The sequence below is a fragment of the Natator depressus genome, chromosome 5, assembly GCF_965152275.1.
Source record: "Natator depressus isolate rNatDep1 chromosome 5, rNatDep2.hap1, whole genome shotgun sequence".
NCBI classification, from domain to species: domain Eukaryota; kingdom Metazoa; phylum Chordata; order Testudines; family Cheloniidae; genus Natator; species Natator depressus.
In genome coordinates, this window is record NC_134238.1 from 68,944,159 (window position 1) to 68,966,185 (window position 22,027).

At 43.6% G+C, this 22,027-nt stretch overlaps 1 protein-coding gene across 1 annotated transcript in view; it reads right to left on the bottom strand.

Moving 5' to 3' along the window:
• The window catches only part of TMEM232 (transmembrane protein 232), a 128,144-nt gene that overhangs the window by 66,016 nt on the left and 40,101 nt on the right, over positions 1–22,027 (bottom strand). Inside the window, exons 7-8 of the mRNA XM_074952940.1 lie at positions 20,509–20,660; positions 12,150–12,328 (exon numbers count right to left, since the gene is read on the bottom strand). Of these exons, the coding sequence (XP_074809041.1) occupies positions 12,150–12,328; positions 20,509–20,660 (331 nt within the window). The remainder of the gene's footprint in view (positions 1–12,149; positions 12,329–20,508; positions 20,661–22,027) is intronic.

Below are 22,027 nucleotides of genomic sequence, written 5' to 3' on the forward strand. Positions count from 1 at the left end.
AAAGCACAAACTTTCCACATTTCTTTCTGGATCCACAGTAAAGGCAGATCAACTAGCTCCATGCTTTCAGAAGGCAAATGATCAGATAAGAAATTTACCATTCTGCAGCTCAGTATCTCCCACAATTATGATTATGTACGGGGATTAGTGAACAGAAGCAGGGAGGGATTAGAAAAACAGAATGAAATAGAGAAGACCTCCCCCAGCCCACCCTGAGTTAATTGCCTAGACTGGCAATGCTATTACAGGACCACTGCTTGCAGCGCCTTCCTGACAAAGAAGGCTTCTACAGAAGACAGAAAGTCCATTTTAAAATGCCTAATAAAGGTGTTAACTGATTACCACGTTGCTGCCCTGCAGATCTCTGCATGGAAAGCACAAGCTCTTTCTGCACAAGAAATCGCCATAGACCTTGTGAAGTGTACTTTGATTCCATATGGAACAAGAGTACCTGACATATTGTATGCCTCTGTGAAGCACAGCTTGATGCATCTAGCTAGTGACAACTTGGATATCCTGAGTCCTTGACACTCAGGATGAAAGGAGGCAAACAAGGAGCCCAATCTTCTTGTTGATTTTGGTGTGCTTCATATAGATCTTTAGTGCTCTTTGAATGCCTGAGTGCCACAGCTTTTCTGTTGGATGCCATGGCTTTGGACAGAATGATTTCCTCTGAGGCATGGGATGACAAATTCACCTTAGATAAGAATGATTCTGGGGTTCTTAACCCCGCCTTGTTATCATGGAACGTAAAGTGGGGTCCCTGCATGGATAAAGCTGCTAGTTCAGAAACTAATCTAGCAGCCATGATGGCTACCAGAAAACAGGTTTTGATGGATAGGTAGAAGAGATATTAATGTCAGTGGCTCAAAAGGGTGTGTAGTTATCTAACTGCAAGTTTAGCAGTCTGACTACTCAGAGAAATCTGGATACTTCAGGGCTTTCTGTCAAGGAATCAGAGGATCCCAAGAATAGATCGTTACTTAGAACTGACACCTGGTGCACTTTTGTGCTGGGCTAATGTCCTTTTTCATCAGCTTCCTGAAGAAAGCCCAGGATAACTGGGATACCAGGATCTTTGGGATTTTTGTTGTATTCCACACCACAAGCTAAACCTAATCCAGATGCCCTTTAGTATTGAAGCTAGCCTGGAAGAGAAGAATAGAGTTCCAAGGCCCTGAAGCACGAAAAATGGGGCCATGTTCATGAGTTGATTCCTGAACATGAAACCAGGACGCCCAGTAGCTGTAGACATTATGGTCGGTCTTGCATTTAGCATTTAGCAACATGGATATCAGGTTCTGGATCTCGTGGTATTTTGTCCAGTGATTGGTAGACCTTTGAGCATAAGTTTCTATTTCCATTCCCACATGAACTATCTTTGTGGAGGGAATCAAGGAGCTCTTCTTGGTATTTATCACAAATCCATATGCTTGATTCAGCATCCAGACTGTGGCACTGAGTGCCACTGCTTGGGTGGAAGCTCTAATCAAGATGTCATCTAGAAAGGGAACAGGTGAGTTTTCTGAGACCTAAGGTCTGGCTATTATTACCACAGGCATCTTGGTGAAGACCCTGGGAGCTGATGAAAAGCCAAATTGGAGTGATGGGTACGAGTTGTGAGCTGTTGTTTTGAGATGGGGGACTGGATGAAGAAGGGATAGGGTGGAGCTTTAGATTGAGGAGTATCTGCAACATGCCACCTCTCTCACCCACTTCTGTGGTCAGTCAAAACCATTATTCTGAGAAATGGAGAATTCTGCCTTGCAGATTCAAGTTTGGATAGAGGTACGTATGTTTTTTGTCATACTGGGCTCTAAGAGGTAGTGGACCACTTCTGGATTTGCCACCCAATCCCCCATTCCAGGGTTTTCTCCATATATACCAGTTGCCTTTCCTCCGGTGCCTTTATTTGGGAGGACTGACAATCCTTGTTGCTAGGTTTGTAGTCCCTCTTTAGAGCACTGAGAGAAGGGATTGTTTTGGTTTGGCAGAGCTTTCTGCCACTATTTTGTCTAGTTCTTCCCCAGAGAAAAGAGAGCCTGTGAATTTTGATGAGCACAGAACATTTTTGTAGTGAATGTCAACCTTCCAGCTGTGGAGCCAGATGTGGCATCTGGTTGCTGAGCTGGATGCCATGTCCCTGGCTGAAAATCTCATCGCATCCATTGACGCATCTGCCACAAAATCTGTAGCTAGGGAAATTTTCGTAAGAGTAGACCAGAAGACAGGATGATCTCTTTCATGGCACTAAGGGCATCCAGCCAGGACACAGTGGCTCTTGCAAAGCTGCCACAGATGCTCTAAGGGTGGTCAATGAAGCCTCAAAGTTCCTTCTTCAGGATGTCTTTCACCTTTATATCAGTTGGATCTTTGGGAAAGAAATCCTCAGCCGCTTTCATATGGGGTTACTATATATTTTACCTGAGATGCCACTGCAGCACTGACCTTTGATATATCTAATGGCATTTTTTGGCTCTTGCAACTTGTAATACCTAAGTGTATACCTGCTTATGTGTTTGCCCTTATTCGGGGTTTCCTATTCCTTTCTGATCACATCCTTGAAGGATGAGTGCAGTGGGATTGCTGTCTCAGAAGAGGATTTAGAGGACAAGCCTAAAGGGATACCTGTCTTCTAGCACCTATTTAGGTTGGATCTGGATTGTGGATGTGATCTTTTTGCACATGGTTTCAAATGCTTCAGAGGGCCAAAACCTTTTTATCTCCTCCGCCCCCCCACCCCCACACACGTTCTGCTCAGAGCCTCAATCTGAGACGTCCCCTTCCTCAGTAAAAGAGGAGGTGTTTGAGGCAGAGGATGAATACCTGCTGTATGTTATCTTTTTATATACCTTTCCTTTCCCTTTTTTGCTCTTTCTGGACTTTTTAGCCTTTTTTGGCCAACTCTTCAGCGGTCACCACCCAGCTGTTTCTAGGGCATGGTCTTTTGCAGTTTGTTTTATACAGTTCCTTGAGCCCTGTGGATCTCTCTCTCTCACTGTTCTCCCCCTCAGGGTTGCACTCCCACTGCCTGGGGAATAGGGTTTCATTGCCAGAGTTCCATGGTTCAATTTGGGAAGAAGGGGAGCTGAGTATGAGTGCCGTTTCTCTGCTTAGTGAATTTATGACTCATTTAGGAGTTGGGGGGGTTTCTTTTGGGTCTTGTTCTGCCCTGGGTCAGATGAAGTCCTCCTTGTCATTGGCATCTCCGAGTCCTCCCTCTGGTCTGCGTCTCCAAATCAGACTTTTCTGTTTTGGAGTCACGGCCTCTTGGGGCACGGGTGTGGACCCAACATTCCTGTGCCCTAGCAGTACCAGGGTCTGTTGGCTGAGAACAGGCAGGGCACAATTTGCCCTCCGAAGAGTCTATAATAGCTTCCTTGCAGATACACCACCACTTGGATTGAACTCGGTGCTTGTGAGACAGCTCTGCTATGCCTGAAAAGGAGCAAAAGAGTCTGACAGTGAGGGGCTGCAGTGCTGGGATGGCTGAGACCACCTGAGGTGGCTGAGACAACCTGACTGCTCCATACCCAGTCCAGGAGATGGAGGAGAAAGGCTGCCTGAAAATATGATAAAGTAATAAGCTGGCAAAGAGAACTGAACTGCCAGTTTGCTGCTGTGGAGGCAGAAGATCTGGCAGCAGGCCAGAGAAGGGAGTGTGGCTGGCTAGCATGGGCTGTACTACAGCTTTGAACTGCCTCCCAAAGCTGCAGAAAGAAGAATAGTCCATATGTTTCAGAATTGTTGGAGATGCTGAGCTGCAGAAAAATCAATATTTATGTCAAGTTTTGTTCAGTATCTTCATTAAGTGATCTAAAAGAAGAAGTAAAAATCAGTAAGGACACAAATACAAAGGCATGCAGAGAGGTTAGTAACTTGGTCAGAAAAATAACCAAATGATTCACCTTGTAAAATGCAAGCAAGTATGTTTAGGGGAGAATAATCTGAAACACAGATATTTAATGCAAGGCAGAAACTTGGTCACTTTCAGCATTATTCCTTTCCAAAATGTGATAGTGGATAGTAAATTAGACATGAGTTTGCAATGCAACATGGTAGCAAAAAAAACTATATAAAATGTGAGTTGCATACAGAGTCACATCACATTATGAAGCAGAGATTATATAGATCCTTTCTACGTGTTTCTGATATGAGTGCACATGGAATATTGCCTTCAGTTCTGGACAACTCACTCACTATCAAAGATATGAAAAACTGGATGGAATTCAGAAAAGAATCACAAATGATCAGGGCCCTGAGGAACTGACTTTTGAGAGAGATTAAAAGACCTAAATATGTGAGTATAGTACACATTGGCTGAGCAACAGTTAAGGAAGTGTGTGGGGCGGCGGCGGGGGGAATATATTAAGAGGCTACAAATGTTTGAAAAGTATAAATACCACTTTTTGCATGCTTCCAACGGCTTTGCAGGTTGACCGTTACTGATCTGTCTGCTTACTGCACTGATAAAGTTTCCATGACGGCCTTTCCCCCTTTAAAAGATGGCACAGAGCCAGATTTTGCCCATTTGCTCCTGGTTCCCAGTGAATCTTTCTGGCAATACAACTGGGATTGCAGTCTCAAAGGCCCACAACATGCCACCTCCAGTTGTGGGGAGCCATGCTGAGACCCCAGATCTCACTGTCATCTAGGACAGTGGTTCTCAAAGCTGGTCTGCCGCTTGTGCAGGGAAAGCCCCTGCCGGGCTGGGCCGGTTTGTTTACCTGCTGGGTCCGCAGGTTCGGCCGATCGCGGCTCCCACTGGCCGCTGTTCACCGCTCCAGGGCAATGGGGGATGCGGGAAGGGCGGCCAGCACATCCCATGGCCCACGCCGCTTCCCGCAGCCCCCATTGGCCTGGAGCGGCAAACCGCGGCCAGTGGGAGCCGCGATTGGCCGAACCTGCTGACGTGGCAAGTAAACAAACCGGTCCGGCCCGCCAGGGTCTTTCCCTGAACAAGCGGTGGACCAGCTTTGAGAACCACTGATCTAGGAGAAGCATTGGGTCAGGAAGCTCTTGTGGCCAGCCAGAGGACAAAAGGACAGTGGACATTGAAAAGCAGATGTCTGCAAGGGATCATGACCAGGTTGCCGACCAGTTTCAAATAAAGAACAAGCAGCTCAGGAGAAAGTACATTGAAAGGAGGGATAAAAAGAGAATCCAGAGGAAGATTTTTTGATGCACTGGACAGGATTTTACACAATTACAGTATGACCCATCCCAGGCACTATTAGGAGTTGCTGCGTGCACTCTCCCCTCACCCTCCACTGAGGCCGACCGGCTCAATCCATCGGGGGATGAATCATAGAATATCAGGGTTGGAAGGGACCACAGGAGGTCATCTAGTCCAATCCCCTGCTCAAAGCAGGACCAATCCCCAATTTTTGCCCCAGATCCCTAAATGGCCCCCTCAAGGATTGAACTCACAACCCTGGGTTTAGCAGGCCAATGCTCAAACCCCTGAGGTATCCCTCCCCCCCTTGAACTACCCCTCCCCTACCCAAAAGGATGCTGGAGAAAAGCTGCCCCGCTGAGAGACGGGATCTTTTTGGGACTCAGAACTAGGGTGGTCACTCACTCATTCCCGGAATATTGGATGTTCTGATACTTCCAGGGACACCATGTCCCATCCCCACTGATGTGACCTCACCCCCATTGTGTTTGACCTTACACATATGATGTGTGCAAGGTCATGCTGCACAGGTGACTCCATTTTTAAGAGTGCATTCCTCCGTATCCCTGATCCGAGTCTCTCTCCACCTCTAGCCAGCAGCTCCCAGTACTGCATGCCAAGTTGCTCACTACGTAGCCACCGCACACCTGTCACCCACTGGCCACTGCTGCCACTGGGTACTACCCCCAAAACACACTATTGGACATACCCCGGAGTTCCACCCTGCCTCACACTCATTGGCCAGGGCTCCTCCAAAGCACCGCTCCCTCCCTATTTTCGTTGGTCAGTGTTCTTTCTCCACCCAGTGTATGAAAGACCCTATTGTCCCAGATACCTTCTTCTTTGGTGACCTTGAATGTGCTATTACCGATCAGTCAAGGCTATTACCTGCCATGAGTGGGTGACATTGGGGATACAGGCTGAGCGGGTGGAAGTGACCTTGTGCGTTCTTCAAAATGGCATCCCCCATCCAATATCAGATCAAGCCACATCTGGTTTTGTCTCAGTACCAGACTGGGGACAAACCCTAGAAAAGCAGGACTGTCCAGTTTAACACCAGATGAGTGGCCTGCCTACTCAGCACCCTGACAACAGCCAGCTGGAAAGCTAAACCCAATCCTGCCCTGCTGCAATGGACTCTGATTCCTTCCCTGCATTGGCTGAGCCAGAGTCCCAGTTGGAAACCCAGGCCAGGACCAAAAGAGTCAGATTCCTCGGAAGGGAACTTTGGCATGTAAGTACCTATCTTTACCGTTTAATATTATTGTTGGCAACTGTGAGCTAAGAGCCTCCATCTCCCTGTCTTTTGGTGTTTCAAAATGGCACTTGCCAGCATAGTACAGCCACAGTCTGAACTCCTCCCCCTCTCCACCTATCCTCTTGCGGCAGATTCAAATAAGGAAAGCATTCATTAGTGCAAAATTCAACAGTGTATTGAGACCCTGCTTACAGGAAGAGAAATTTGCTTAGTTCTTGTAGCTTACAGTAGGCACAACTGAACACTGGATGCCTGGTCAAGGCACAAACAATACTGCTCCCCACTGAGGTACAAATGCCCTATAAAATGTATTCGAGCTGGCAATCATGCCAGGACCCTCACTTCTTTTCTCTGCCTTTACTCCATGTCTGTCAGGGAGATGCAGCAGAAATTAAGACTGAGAAATTGCTCGGTTTTATTTCGCACATTATAAAGAATAGTTGCATGCCCATGGTCCCAATATAGCTTGCAAGCCCCTTCCAATTCTGCAGCACTTCTGGAAAACTATCCTGGTGAATAGCTTTAGAGCTTCTCTCACTGGTCCGCCCTTTGCCTTTTTGAAGAAGGCCATTCTCAACCTCCTCGTCACCTGCCTCAGCCTAACATCATTGCAAGTCAAGAGGATAGCCTACAGGGGATGTAGAAAGATTACTATCTAGCTCGCTCCCAACAACACCCTCCCCAACCTCCTTTTTATACCTCCAACACCACAGGAGGGCCTCCAGCCCACAAAAAAAAACTGCAAAAGCAACCTGGGAACATAGCTCTGACCACCCCAACCCTACCAGCATGAAAACAGATACAATATACAGAAGTCCAAATGGACCAGGCACCCTCTGTACACGCAGGCCACTTATCTCTGAGTTTCCCCCAAAGAATGGGAAGAGTCTCAGGGAGTAAAATCACATATACATACTTTTAAAAAAAGCTCTCATTACTTGCCTGGGATATGAACAATAAGTGACTGGGTTATTTTCCCCCTACTCCCATAGTCACAGCACCTGCAACAGCCAACCCATCAAGGACAGGGCCTCTATCTACTGCTTATAGGCTGGCCAGCCTGAGGTGGAGAAAAAGGAAAATTCACGACATGTTTGCAGAACTCATGGCTGAGTCACACAGGAAAACCAGGCTGACTGAGAGGTGGAGCCAGTAGGTGAGGACCCAGTGGGAGAAAGAAATGCACCTCTCCCAGGAGATCATGACAGTGGCCAAGGAAAGAATGGTTGTGGCTAACGACAGCATCACCATGGCAAAGGAGAGCATGGAAAAAGACAGAGATGAGAGGTAGCTCATGGATACGATCCTGAGCCAGAACGTCTTCCTGCAAAACATGCTGCTGCTAGGCCAGCAAGCCCTGCAGTCCCATAATTTGGAATCTAGCCATGTCCTTCAGCCCCTGGACAATGCTGGCTACTGGGACCAGCAGCAACCCTTAACCACTGCATCCCCACAGCAAGCCCTGCAACACCACTGATAATTTTGAGCTGTGGCACTTAACCCAGAACCCATGCAGACAAGAAGAACCAAAGGCCTGGTGTTTGCTCGCCTGTAATTTTATGCCCCCCCCCATTTGATGTATTTTAAATGTTCTTACTGTTGCATTCATTAAAGGTTTGTGTATAGCTGGTTATTTTATAAATTGGTTAGTTAAATGTATTTCCAACTACAAAGATGTTGTTTTTCCATTGGTTTCATTAAAAGTTTATTATTGATTTTTTTATTGTTTTGTAATAAAAACTCTTCACAGAACATTCATTATGAGCCACCATTGCAGTTAACACAGAAAATCATTTAACTAACAATGAAATAATGCATGGTTTCTACAAAAGCACATAGGGAACACTAAATACTCCAATGCTTGCAATGTCTGCATCCCAGTACCACCTCCATGGGCTAACATGTTCAGCCAGGGGACTCAAAACACGAACAGGCATCCCTTACAGCATTCCCCCTGACTGTTTGTGTTCTTTAGGATACCTTGCTGGCTGCTCAAACCTCCGAGCAAGTCTCCACCCTTCACCCTCCTACCTACCCTTCAGGCTTTCCTCTTTACTCTCACAAATATTGTAATTCTTAAAGATTTAAGACCAAAATCTTTGAAGAGTAAATAACACTGGAGAGCTGCTGAGGTTAGAGTAAAGCTCACATTAAACACAACCTTTACAGCTACTGCTGTGGCAAAGCGAATTTAAGCTATTATACTTCACAGACGAAAATGCAACAACTCAGTCTCAACCACTCTCCTTAAGGAACTAGTGCTTACTAAAAGACAATAAAACCAAAAATGAAAAAACAACTAAAAGCAGAGAGTGAAATAGTTATATTTGTGAAGCAATTTTTTTCACTTGTTCAACCAAAACTCATTCTATTTTATTGCTGCCCCTAGTGGAACTGGTTGACTCATATTAAAAAATTCCGGTTTGTTGTTACTCTTCCCCTGCAACTCTGTGGCAAAAAGAGCTGATGCAATCCTGGGATGCATAAATAGTGAAATCTTGAGTAGAAGTGGAGAGGTTATTTTACCTCTGTATTTAGCACTGGTATAACTGCTGCTGAAATACTGTGTCTAGTTCTAGTGTCCGACAATTCAAGAAGGATGTTCATAAATTGGAAAGGATTCAGTGAAGAGCCACAGCAATGGTTAAAGGATTAGAAAACGTGCCTTAGAGTGATAGACTCAAGGAGCTTAATGTATTTAGTTTACCAAAGAGAAGAGGTTAAGAGGTGACTTGATTACAGTCTGTAAGTATCTACATGAGGAATAAATAATAGATAATGAGCTCTTCAGTATTGCATAGAAAGGTATGACAAGATCCAGTGGTTAGAAGTTGAAGGTAGACAAATCCAGATTAGAAATAAGGTGTAATTATCTTTGGAAAAACTGACCAAGGGTAATAGTGGATTCTCCTTCACTCACAATTTTTAAATCACAACTGGATGCTTTTCTAAAAAATATGCTCTAGGAATTATTTTGCGGGAGTTCTACGGCCTGTGTTATACAGGAGGTCAGACTAGATGATCACAATGGTCCTTGTGATTCACAATAGCCTTGGAATCTATAACCACTTGTCTGTCCCTAGATCATGAGTCTCAGAGTATGGACTGCTCTTTCTTGAAAATCTAGACAGTGCCTAGCCCTCACACATATAGGGCACTATCATAAACAAATAATAAATAACAGCAAAAAATGGCAGTGAAGTCTCTTACAGGTGAAATTCACCCGTCAGAGGTTATGTACAAAGACTGATTAAATGCCTAATAGATTCAATTTTAGAAACAATGAATTTGGCCTGTATTCATTATTGGCTTTAAAAGGAGTAATTTATATCATAAGTACTTTGTAGTTCTTCAGCACTATACACCGATACTTTTATGCTGATGCTACATATCTTTAGAAATTACTATTTCTAGGTGATACTTATGCACTTCACTAGCATGTATTACATTGTGTTCATCTATTATATTGCATTGTATCTGCCAGGTTTAGCAATAAAAAGAACCAAAAGTTCCATAGAGACAAGATGCTCTAAACATAGAGAGCTCTATGGAGCTGGAGTGGATAGGGTGCAAAAGGTGTTTACACCACTTTTCCACCCCATAACCCAATCCTGGGGGCAGCCAGGGGCTGCTTCAGTCTTCATGCAGGTTAGAGCAGCACAGAGCTGTTTCTAATTTACGCTGGCAGGAACAGTTCCTGAGGATTAATTTGTTGGCCCAGGATAGCTGGAGCAACACAAAAGGGACTTGGGCTGGACCAAAGATCTAGCCCAACTTTTCTCTGAGTCTTCCCAGTGTTACCAGTACCCCTTATCAAGGCTCTTTCTACTAAGTAGCATATTGGACTGAAGTTGTGCAGTCAGGCCACGTGATCTTACAGCAGAGTTGCACTGAATCCGGTGACCAGCTGGAAATAAGGCGATTTTAACTGATTACTAAATCATTTGGTAATCTTTGGTTTTACTGAAATACTAAAAAAAAAAAAAAGTCACCCCAAATAAAAATAAAAATGCATGTCATTGCCTTGCATTGCAGAAAAGGAGTCCCATTCCTGCAGGGCTTAGTGGTCCCCAAGAACAGGGAGCATGCAGTGGCATGAGGCTCTGAAGCACTGTCTTGAGGGAAGATGGAGGAGGCTTGCAAGAAGTGGTTGCTGTTTAGATATCCTCAGCTCCGCTTCTATACAATAGAGAGCTGCTTGACAGCTGCCTTCCTCTGTGGCTTAGCTGCTCTGGTTGACCACCTTCAGTTCTTACTCCCATCTACATCTGAGAAACGGTAACTGTGAAGGCCTTTTTCAGTCTTAGTGCTGACCTCTGTATCGGACAGATTTTTCTCTCTTCTTCCCACTCTGTCCTTTTAAGGACAACAGTGTACAAAGCCACTGACAAACAAGGTAACACAGATATGGAAATTAATGACAAAGTGGTATGTGGGCAAGGTGAGGAGTTAGAAGTGGCAGGATAATTTCAGGATAATATAATGGTCTTATATTGTGCAGAGATTTGTGTGCCATGTTGGCAAAAAGGTAAATTATGTGGCCATTTGCTCAGCAGCATAATTACATTATATACAGAGTTTGACTATTGTGTAGAGATACGCTCAAGCCCAAACCCTACATCGGCAAACCCACCCACTTGCTGTTTGGTTCCTTTCTATAATGGAGTAATGTAGTCTGGAAACTGAAGATCCAATCAGGCACTTGGAGAGAACAAGAGAAACTATAAAAATTGCTACCTTGTAAGCTGGGGGAAGGAGAAGAGGAGGACAAGGGTCCCCCTGCAGTCCCCACCTTGCTCTGAGGATGCAGAGCTTCACATCCTATTGTCAGGGGGGCTGGGTTACAGCCTGAGTTAGCCTTCCTCTGTCAGACTCTATGTTTAGGTAAAACCTTTCTTCTGCTTCTTCCATTATAGCTATGTACTAAGGCTCAAGAACAAAACAAAGGGAAAAAATCATGCTTGTTGAGAGGTCTGTTATATTCACTGTCCCATTTCAGTGGAGTTTACACAGCTAAACCAATACCCTGGGACAGAACATCCCTGATCTCTAGGGAATCTTACATCTGGTTCTCAGGGCAATCTCCTATTATGTTTTGATTAGATTTTTTTGGTTATGAATGAGCATGTACCTTACATCACTTTTGCAGATGCTTCTTTTTTTTTCAAAAATTTTCTTAACAAAATAAATAAAAAACACACACTCATTTAATACTATAGCTCTGCTAAACACAACCCAGATTTAAAGCTTGACTTTGCCTGTTGATGTTTAAATTAACAGAATCGTTCAGGAAATCATTCCCATGCAAAATTAATTTTAATCATTCAAGATTAGTTTTGGTCACACTTCACAAGTAAGGAATAAAAAAAAAAACCCTCAAAAAATCGAAGCTTGGTATATTTCCCTGAAGGATGGCACACTTCATTTCGCCTGTTTAACTACTTGGAAAATTAAGGCAACTTAAAATGCTGGAATGAAGTTCCTATCAATAACTAATTTAATAAAGACAAAGTAGTATAATATCTGTATGTGCTTCTAGCAAAAAAGGTAGGAACAATTTATTGATAAAATGAAGTAATGCAAAGTACATAAATTGCTTCTGCTTTTGGCACTGAGATTATAAATCTTTTTCATAGGCAAGTTAGGTGTGATTAACATTTAAGTACAAAGGTTTGTTGCATAAGAACTATATCACATTTATAGAGTTATCCTTACCAGTTTTTCTGGTGGAGCTCTTCCTTATAGAACAGAAGATGCTGGAGCACTTCATCTAGTCGAGAAGAGTTGTTGTGTACACAAACCCAAACAACAAGACTATGCCAAAGAAAGTGCTGAATCATAGTTTCTTTTTGTTCAAGCTTTAATTGAACTGATGGGTCAGAATCCAAGAAGGACTAAGAAAAAAATTGTGAAATTCCTAGATAAGATCTCTTGAATAGAAAATTAATCTTTGGTTTTCTACTCAGACTTGTCTTAGAATTTTACTCAGCACAACACTTGCTCAGCATTCTATTTTCATACAAAATACAATGCTACAAATGCCTCTAATATATTTCACACAATGGGACCAAAAAAATCTTGGAATCCAGTCCACAGAAGATGTGCTATTGTTGTTTGTCTGCGGCTTTTATGTATTATGAAGTGCTTACCACCCAAATTTGTCTCTTCTGAACTAATAAAAATTAGTGGCCCTGTCTATGCTGTTACACTTAAGCTTGCGTTTGAGCCTGCATTAACAGTATAAACCAGTTTTATTAAGATTTCACTTCAGACTGAGATTAGCTTTATGAAAACAAAGTCTCAGCCTTCTGGGACTATTAACAAAAAGTAGAATTGCTGTAGTTTGCCTGTGAGGTTAAATAACACAGGTTATTCATCAATAATGTGGACTGGCACACTTTGGGTATCCTGGAAAACATTTAAGTGGCCACGGTCCTGATTCTGGAATCTATTTGCATAGTCAGAGCCCCACGTTCAAGCAGAGTCCCATTGACTCCAATAGGACTCTGTGGTACATTGCAATCTCCACTTGTACTTATCAGATTGCAAGATCAGGACCAACATTATTTTGTTTACAAGTTGGAGTTCTGTTTAGAATAAGAACCATTTTTAAAAGGTCATCATTTTTTAAACACTGACTTTAGGTGACAAACTTGTATCAGGATCTGCTAGTGCAGAGCCTTGTGCCACTGTGGAGTCCTCGTGACTTCGTTGGACTCCATATGAGTGTCAGAGTCTTGATGTACAATTTGTAATAATTCACTAATTAAACTGGATCAAATTAACATGATCAATGCCTGATAAATTTACATGACCAAATGCTAAGCTTCTAAGCTCCTTAAAAGCTGTTAGTCTAGTGATGGGATAAAAATCTACTTTTGAGAAATTACTAAATTAATATAGATTGTTGATTAGCTGCTCTGTGGGCTAAATGATGTATATTATAGGAACACAGGAACTGCCAAAGGTAGGTATTGTCTGACAGTGGCCAGCACTAGATGTTTCAGAGGAAGGTGTATGACTCCAGCAGTAGGCAGATGTGGAGTAATCTACCCCTCATGTTATGTCCGATCCTCTTCTCTAATAGCTAGAAATTGGCTTAACCCTGAAGCATGAAGTTTAGTAACTCTTCCACAAAATGTATCATTAATCATAACTCTGGATATTCTTGATATCCATTTAAGTGTCCACTCCTTTTTCCACTATGAAAATGATTTTGAACTAACCCTGTATTAATACATCAGAATGGCTATAATGGTGTAATCACAGTTCAGAGATAAATAAGGCCCTGATCCAGAACAAAATGTGGCCTTATCATAAAGTCAGTCTGCTCAAGCTTCTCCCACCAAAATACCTGCTTCCTGGTTTGGACAGTTACAGAGCTGCCCAGCGGGCAGGGAATTCATGCAAATGAGCAGACTGCTCCTTGAGCCCTACAGTTCTTGATTTCTCAAGCCCTTGAATTCCCCCACTGGTGGCCACATCGAATGCTTTAGATAATACAGCTCCAGGATTGTAGAAAATCTCCTACATGGCTGTATGTGAGAGACTCAGCAAGCTCAGAGACCAGGAAGTGGACTGAATTGGTTTTTCAAATTACCTAGGGCTCCCATGAGGGAGGTGTCATTCATCCTCACTGGCTGGAGGATGCTGCAGGGACCCTATTTCTTGATTCAGTAAACCTTGGGGGATAGTTTTATTATGTAGTGCACTTAAATATGCTATAGAAATTAAGTTTCATTAATAGTAATTGAATCATTGTCAATCCATTTTAGCTGTGTGTTCTGAACTAGTCTACAACCTTGCTGCTCTGTTACACATATTTAGGAATCATTCAGAGCTATGATAAAAAATAGCAGACCTTGAAAAAAGGAAAATAAAAACAGACATGGAAGAAGCTGCTGTAATCTGCTGTTGAAGAGTGTTGGTGTGTATTGTCTCTAATCTATTAGCACTATGTTATGAGGACTGACTGCATTCAAAAGCCTTAGGCACAGATGGTTTTCAGAGGTGATCCCTTTAAGTGCTAAATATTTTTGTTAAGAAGTGCTACATCTTTCAACAAAGACAGAGAATATTAAACTTTCAAGGGTATATACTTTCAAAATCCCCAAACTTTCTGTGACTGAAGAAAAGGATTTGACAGCAGAGCACCCTTTCTCTTTGGTTTCTTTCTCTAATGATCCATGCTGACTTACCAATAAGAATGTTCTGAAGAGGTAATTGTTATGAACAGGTTCTCTTTCCTTTTGTCTTCCCACTTATTGAGGACACGTGGTCAGTTAATTAGCTTAATTAAAATGGTGGTATCATTTTCAGTTGCAGCCTTTCCATACGTTGGATGTGGTAACAAAGTCGGGAGGAGTATTCTTCCCTGATCTTACAGCTGCTACAGCATACAAGTATAATAAAAAGCCTAGGTCTGGCCACAAAAGAATTCCCCCAGCACAGGAACTACAAAACCTCTTCTGCATGCACCAATATAGGGGTGCACCAGTATGGGGCTGAGGGAGGGACCAGAGCCGGCACCATTACAGTGATTCCACAGGGTGCTGCTGCCCATAGGCAGCTTGGCGTGAGCTGTTGTAACATAGGTGGCACCTAAGGGCTACATAAATTACATCCCATTTTGGCCTCTGAAGCAGCCTAGAAGCAGAAGGGTACAAAAGGTAGCCCATGCACCTTCGCCCCCTTGGGCTGAGAGTTTTGTATCGCACTTCCCGGAGGTGCAGCACAAGAGCGTACCTGTGTTTTTTCTCCAGTTGCACAGTTTACATATGCTATACCCCTATTTATAACATGATGACCTTCCTTAAGTGTCAAACCCCCACCGTCCCCATGATTATAAGCCTCAATTTTCATTCCTTTCTACAAAGGCTTCCACCAGTACATTCCCATTGCTTGCAGATTGTTCAAAACTCAGCAGAACATTTGCTCAAGGCTTCAAGCTGTAACAATCATACTACAGCTGCCCTTTGTTCTTTATAATGGGTATCTATTAAGCAGACAATTGACTTTAACTTGGCCCTGTTGGTCTTTAAAGTTCTCCACAGTGAGCTATTAAAGATCTCCTTTTACAGGCATCTCCCAACATAAAACTTATAGGATCTGCCATTCACTCCCACATCCCATCTGACTCATCCCCCTCACTCTTACCAGTTCCTACAAACCTCCTCTTCCCCAGGTGTTTGGGTTCTTTTTAATCCTTCTTTCCCTCTTGGTGTGAGACAGCCCAGATTTATTGACTGTCACAGTATGCTGCAAGGCTCATCTTTCCCCATTCCCCCTCAAGCTTTTCTGAGGGAGTGGGCTGAGATGGTCATGAGTGGTTTGATAGGGACCATTTATATTTCGAGAGATGAAGTCAACTTTGAGAAGGATGGTTAAATGTTCTTCTATGGTTATTTGGCCACTTATGTTTTTCTTCCTCTCTATGTAATGATATGAGCCCCATCACAATAGTGTCACAGAACATCTCAAACGTTAATTAATTTGCCCTCCCAATATCTGTTGGAGGTGGGGAAGTATTGTTATTCCCATTTTACGATCTGTGGCTACTGAACCTCGACTTTCTGAGTCCCAGTGGTCAAGTGCCTTAACCAGAAGACTATCCTTCTGCCTTAAGAAATGTATGTACAAGTGCCTACAACCTTGAGTAGGTGCTTTTAAACATTTTTATAAATATTTTTCCCATTTAAGATACCTCCCCACTGCTCTTTTAAGAGAGTGAAGCAAACCTCTTCCCAGAACATGTACTGTTTTCATGGCTCAGCAGCAGACAAAAACTCAGCAGCAGCTAGCCACACTGTTCCAGGAAGAAACTGATCTCACTCTTGCCCTGCAGCTCCTTTTATACTAGCTTACTGGGCCCTGATTAGCCACTTCCCATACAGCCACTCTAGGCAGCTTGGAAGACTTCTCTACTGCCCTTTTCTGGGGTGGGGTGTGGCAGAGCTACAAGGCCTCTAGCAGACGGCCTCCAGACCCAGTCTACCCTGTCACAATCTTGCAGACGATGGTGGATCACTGGGGCTGTTTCAATGACATCAATGTGAGGTGGTCAGGGAATGTGCATGATGCATGCATCTTTCAGAACACTGGACTGTATAGAAAACTGCAAGCTGGGACTTTCTTTCCAGACCAGACGATTCCAAATGAGAGTGTGCAAGTGCCCGCAGTGATCTTTGGAGATCATATACCCCACATACCCCTTGCTCCCATGGCTCATGAAGCCTTAGATCGGGAACCTAGACAGCAGCAAGGAGTGCTTCAGCAACAGGTTCAGCAGGTGCCAAATGACAGTTGAATTTGCCTTTGGCTGATTAAAAGGTCGCTGGTGCTGTCTTTTTGTCTGGTTAAACCTCAATGAAGAAAATATTCTGATGGTCATTTGGCCTGCTGTGCTCGCCATAATATTTGCGAATCAAAAGGGGGAAAGTTTCCCCAGGGGTGGGCTGCTGAGGCTGATCGGCTGGCTGCTGATTTTGAGCAGCTAGACACAAGGGCAATTAGAGGGACACAGCAGCAGCCTATTGGAATCAGGGAGGCTTTGAAGGAACATTTTGACAATGATTCCCATGAATGTATCTGTACGTGATGAATTCGGCCAGGCAATGTTTACTTGCCGCCATTAACTACTGATGTAATGCTTGCTTCTTAAGTGTTAATTGCAAGGAGTAAATATTCCTACCTATAGCCACTGTTTCAATGTTAGCACTGAGCGATGTATGTATGTCACAAGTGAAGAACCATTCTATTTCAAAGACTTAAGTTTTAATGGGATAAACACAAACCTTTGGACAAACAGGGGACATGAAAATGAACAGTCTCACAGTTAGAGCTCTCGCAGCTGGGTGTAATTCCAATTTTCATTGGAAAACCAGTCCTCAGGCTTGGAGTGCACGGGGTACTGTGAGGGACCGGGAACACATGATGAATGCAATGGGGGAGTTTGGGGAGGGCATAGACAGGAGTTCTGTAGTGGCTGGAGTGGGAGTTGGGCACGGATTTGCTCTGATTGCAGGCTAATGAGGGACTTCAACACCTCCGTCTGGTCCTCCAGGAGGTTTATCATCCGCTCCTTCCCGTGTCCTTTCCTGGCTATTTAGCCCCGTCTTTCATTAACTGTCTCCCTCCACGCTCATTTCAGCTATGTGCTGCATCTGTTGACTGAAGCACTTCATGAAACATATACTCCTTACTCCTCCTGAGTCACCCTCTTATCTGATGGAGGTGCTCCGCCGGTGTGGAAGAGTGTGTTCTCAAGGGCGCATCTGCAGAAGACAAAGAAACAATGAACAGAGATAGTATTGAGAGTGCACTCACACCCCTGAATCAGAAAGTTATACATACCTCTTTCTCACTGTCCCTTGGCTAGCACATGGGTCACTGCAAGTCCCAATTAAGGTGAGTTTGCGGGGCAGGAGGGGCAAGGGGGAAAGGCCAACAAGGGATAAAAAATGTTTTTTGAAGGGGGTTACTATAAGTGGCTAGGGAGCCTATTCTGAATATTAGTACCCTTTCCCACAGGCTAGGGTAATCAAACCCAATGTCTCACTGCTAAGAACAATCCAGGATGCAAGGGTACATCTCCTGCCTGCATGTGGCTTCACACTGGCTCCATAAGCTACTCGCTTGTGTGTTGCTCTGGTCCCTGCAGAAATAATTGCCGGGGGGCGCAGCAAAGTTTCCTATAGTTCGGGGGGAGAAACAAGACAACTCTCCCAAAAAATATTAGCAGAGGATTGCAGAAAACCTGCAGGAAAGTTTCCTAGAGACCTCTATAGAGGATTCCAGGGACATCCCCCTGGATATTAACAAATGTTTCTGCTGTGGTCCCACTGCATAGATGGGCAGTCTCTGTTGTTAATTTCTGTCCCTTATCCCTCTTCTACCATATAACAAAGTTCATGAGAGCTCAATCTCCTTTCACTGTGCAAAATCAAAGTAAAATAAGCACTTACCGGAGTTCCCCTGTCTTGCGCACTAGAGCTGGAGCGCTAGGACTGACTAGACCCCTCCGGAGTGGAAAAGAGGTCCTGACTTGCTGTGCCACCAGATGGTCCTGCCATGTGCTCCACATCATCCTCCAGATCCACCTCCTTGTCCACCACTTCCTCACCAGGGTTGAGTCTGCTGGCCGCTGCCTCCAGTCTCCCCGGAGCATCCACAGGGCTCTTGGCAGTGGAGGTGGAGTCGTCACTGAGGATGGCATGCAGCTCCTTATAGAAGCAGCATGTTTTTGTTGCTGTATCAGAGTGATGCTTAGCCTCCCTTGCCTTCTGGCATGCCGGCTTCAGCTCCTTGATTTTAGCATGACACTACTGCGTGTCCCTTTTGTGCCCCTGCTCCTGCATGCCACTAGCGAGTAGCCCATATGCATCGAAATTCCTACAGTTGGTGAAAAGCTGCGACTGCACAGCCCCCTCTCCCCATATACTTAGTAGATCCAACAGCTCCGGTGTGCTCCACGCAGGAGCATGTCTGCTGTGGAAAGCCAGCATGGTCAGCTAGGATGATGCTGTGTGAACTGTGCATGGCGAGCAAACAGGAAGAGGAATTCCTGGGCCTTTAAATGTGGAAGGGGTGCATACCTGTGTACCTTCAGGGCAGAATTCAAACTGCTGACCAGAGTGGTCATGATGAACATTGTGGGACACCTCTTGGAGGCCAATTAGGGCAACATAACTAAGTGAGGAGTCTACACTGACACTCCGTCGCTCTAATTATATCACAAAAAGCTCTATGCCGCTTGTCACAGTGGTTTTATTATGTCAGCATAGTAGAGGAGTTACATTGGTGGGAGAGGCATTTCAGTGTGTACACCTCCATTGTTTTGTCAATGAAAGCTGACTTTTGTCAACAAAACTTTGTAGTGTAGACACAGCATTAGTTTCTCACAGTGTGAACTGAGATAATGATACTTGCCCTCCTTTGTAAAGCACTTTGACATCCTTGGATGAAAACTGTTATTTTAGAGCTTAAAAATTATTAGTATTATAAATATTATTTGTATTTACTTAGACTAGGAAAAGACAAACACAACGTCGGTCAGTTCCCACACAGCCTTACACTCCCTCAGGTAAGTACATAATTAGGTAAAGAGAAAAGAGCGAGAAATATTGTTTACCTGAGAGAGACTGTAGCAGCCCTTTTGATGTCATTACAGCCTGTGAGCTAGACACATAATTAGGCAGTTTTTAATTGTATAAATGATAGGCTATTGTGTATCACATAATTATGGGTCCTATCATTCCCTAGCACAGCAAAGATAGCCAGAGGAGAAAACTTACTCAGAAAAATTCTCTTTGGTCCACTGCACACAGTGTTTGATGCATCATCTCCTCCAGTGGGAGGGATCTGGGGCTGCACAAAGAGAGCAAGGAATACGGCCATTCAACCGTGCAGGCACCCCCAATATGTACAGGGAAATCTGCACTCCTCAGGGCAGCCCTCAAAAAGCCAGCTATTCTATGCTGCTTTCCAGGTCTGTGCTCCCCCTGCCTCCCATGTGCTCCTCCTGCCCCCCATGGCAGCAAGGTTCAGGAAAGTGCTCTGTTGCTTCTGAAGGGCTGTGCATGAACACCCCCACACCCACCCATCCCTGTCCATTTCCACACACACTTTAAAGGAAGCAGATGCCATAGAGCATCAGTAAATGCTGTCTTGAAAACAGAATCTCAAAAGGGATACTGCAAAAAGAAAAGGAGTACTTGTGGCACCTTAGAGACTAACAAATTTATTTGAGCATAAGCTTTCGTGAGCTACAGCTCACTTCATCGGATGCATTCAGTGGAAAATACTGACACCACCGTAGCTACTAATATGCATTGGATCACTATAGTATCAGATTGATAATTAATTGCATAGTGTATTCATGAAATGATATGATTCACAAATCCAGGCTGTGATCACTACAAATGAGTGTCTATTCTGTTTATCCTGTCCCTGGACCACAGGTAGTTTGTCTAGCTCAGCTCAGCTTTAATTATTTTCACTGAATTACCAAGCACGCTTATTTGATCACAGTAATCCTTTTTGATGCATTATATATCATCTGATTTATGTTACCCACCATGCCAAGAGGACTCTGCTTCTGTCTTTCTTCCAAGCTTACATCAGAAAATACCACAGCACCACATATGGTTTCTCCAGCCTTCAGCATAAAATGCACAGCAGAGAGGATGTTTGGATATGGATGGTAGCAGACCTCACAAGCTGAAAGTACTATGGCATGAAAAATAATTTTGTGAAAATTGTCTTCCTGTTGTTTATTATGTTTGCCTTTTATTTATTATGTGCTATTTAACTTCACTACTTTGCTGATGAAATCATTAGCAAATTTTCCATAGAGTAGATTTATAAACGTTGTGTGACCTCTTGTGGTGTAACACAATACTACAAGTATGATTTATAGATAATAGCTTATGTAACCCATGAGCTACATATAGTTGAAGTCTCCCATGATGCCTGAATTTCTAATTAACTAAGGCTAACTCTGAACAAGGTGAGGAGGCTCTCAGCTAACAATGAATCACAATGTAAACTCTCATTCAGTGACTGCATTTATTTTTGGCTAACTCTGCACGGAAACCAGACCCAACTTTTGTAAATTAACATGGAGCTTTTTTTTTCCCCCACCCAAAACTATGTATATCCTTTGATGAGATCTGAAGCTCCATGATTAGCATTCATGTGCTGACATCTGTACTGCAAATGGGATTTGATTCCTCTCAATAACAACACTTAGCACTGAAAAGATGGAGTAATGTATCAAGCCATCTGAATTCAGTTGCATTAAATAAAAAGGTTTTTGAAAGGATGTATAACCATCATCCCAGTGGTTGGGTCAATGCAGATTTGACTGCCTGTAAGCCAAAATATTGCTTATTGCATATACATTTTAAGAACTGGCAGATTCAGGAAGTTCTGTTGTGAGAATGTCTATTTATTTATGTGTTTTCTATAATTGACTAGTGTGGACAAAGCTTGTAGAATAAAGGGTGTCAGGAAAAAAGTCATTTTTTTTAAATCATCTGATTCTTTGTTCTTCATTTTGTGTATTACTTGTGGCCATGACAACCAATTGATAGTAGCAATACTGCAATGCCTCTGCAGTCTTACTACAGCAGCAGCCTACTGATTCATTGTATACAGCGTGCATGCATGCTGAAAAGTCTGAAATAGAATATGAATACCTAGCATTAGATTAATTTATCAGCAATGTCAGCATAACAAATAAGTGACAGGAGCCCAGTCCTATGAGCACTCTCCTTTTCCAATGTCAGTCTGCGTGAGCTGCAGGCACTCAGCACCCTGCAGGATTGGGCTGTATGCTAGTACCGTACCTGAGGGAAACTTAAGGTTTTTTCAGCGCCACTTTTTTCTATTTATGTCAGTGACCTGCCACCTGTTATCACCTAAAACAGGGATAGGCAACCTATGGCATGCGTGCCGAAGGCAGCACGCGAACTGATTTTCAGTGGCACTCACACTGCCCAGGTCCTGGCCACCGGTCCGGGGCGCTCTGCATTTTAATTTAATTTTACATGAAACTTCTTAAACATTTTAAAAACCTTATTTACTTTACATAC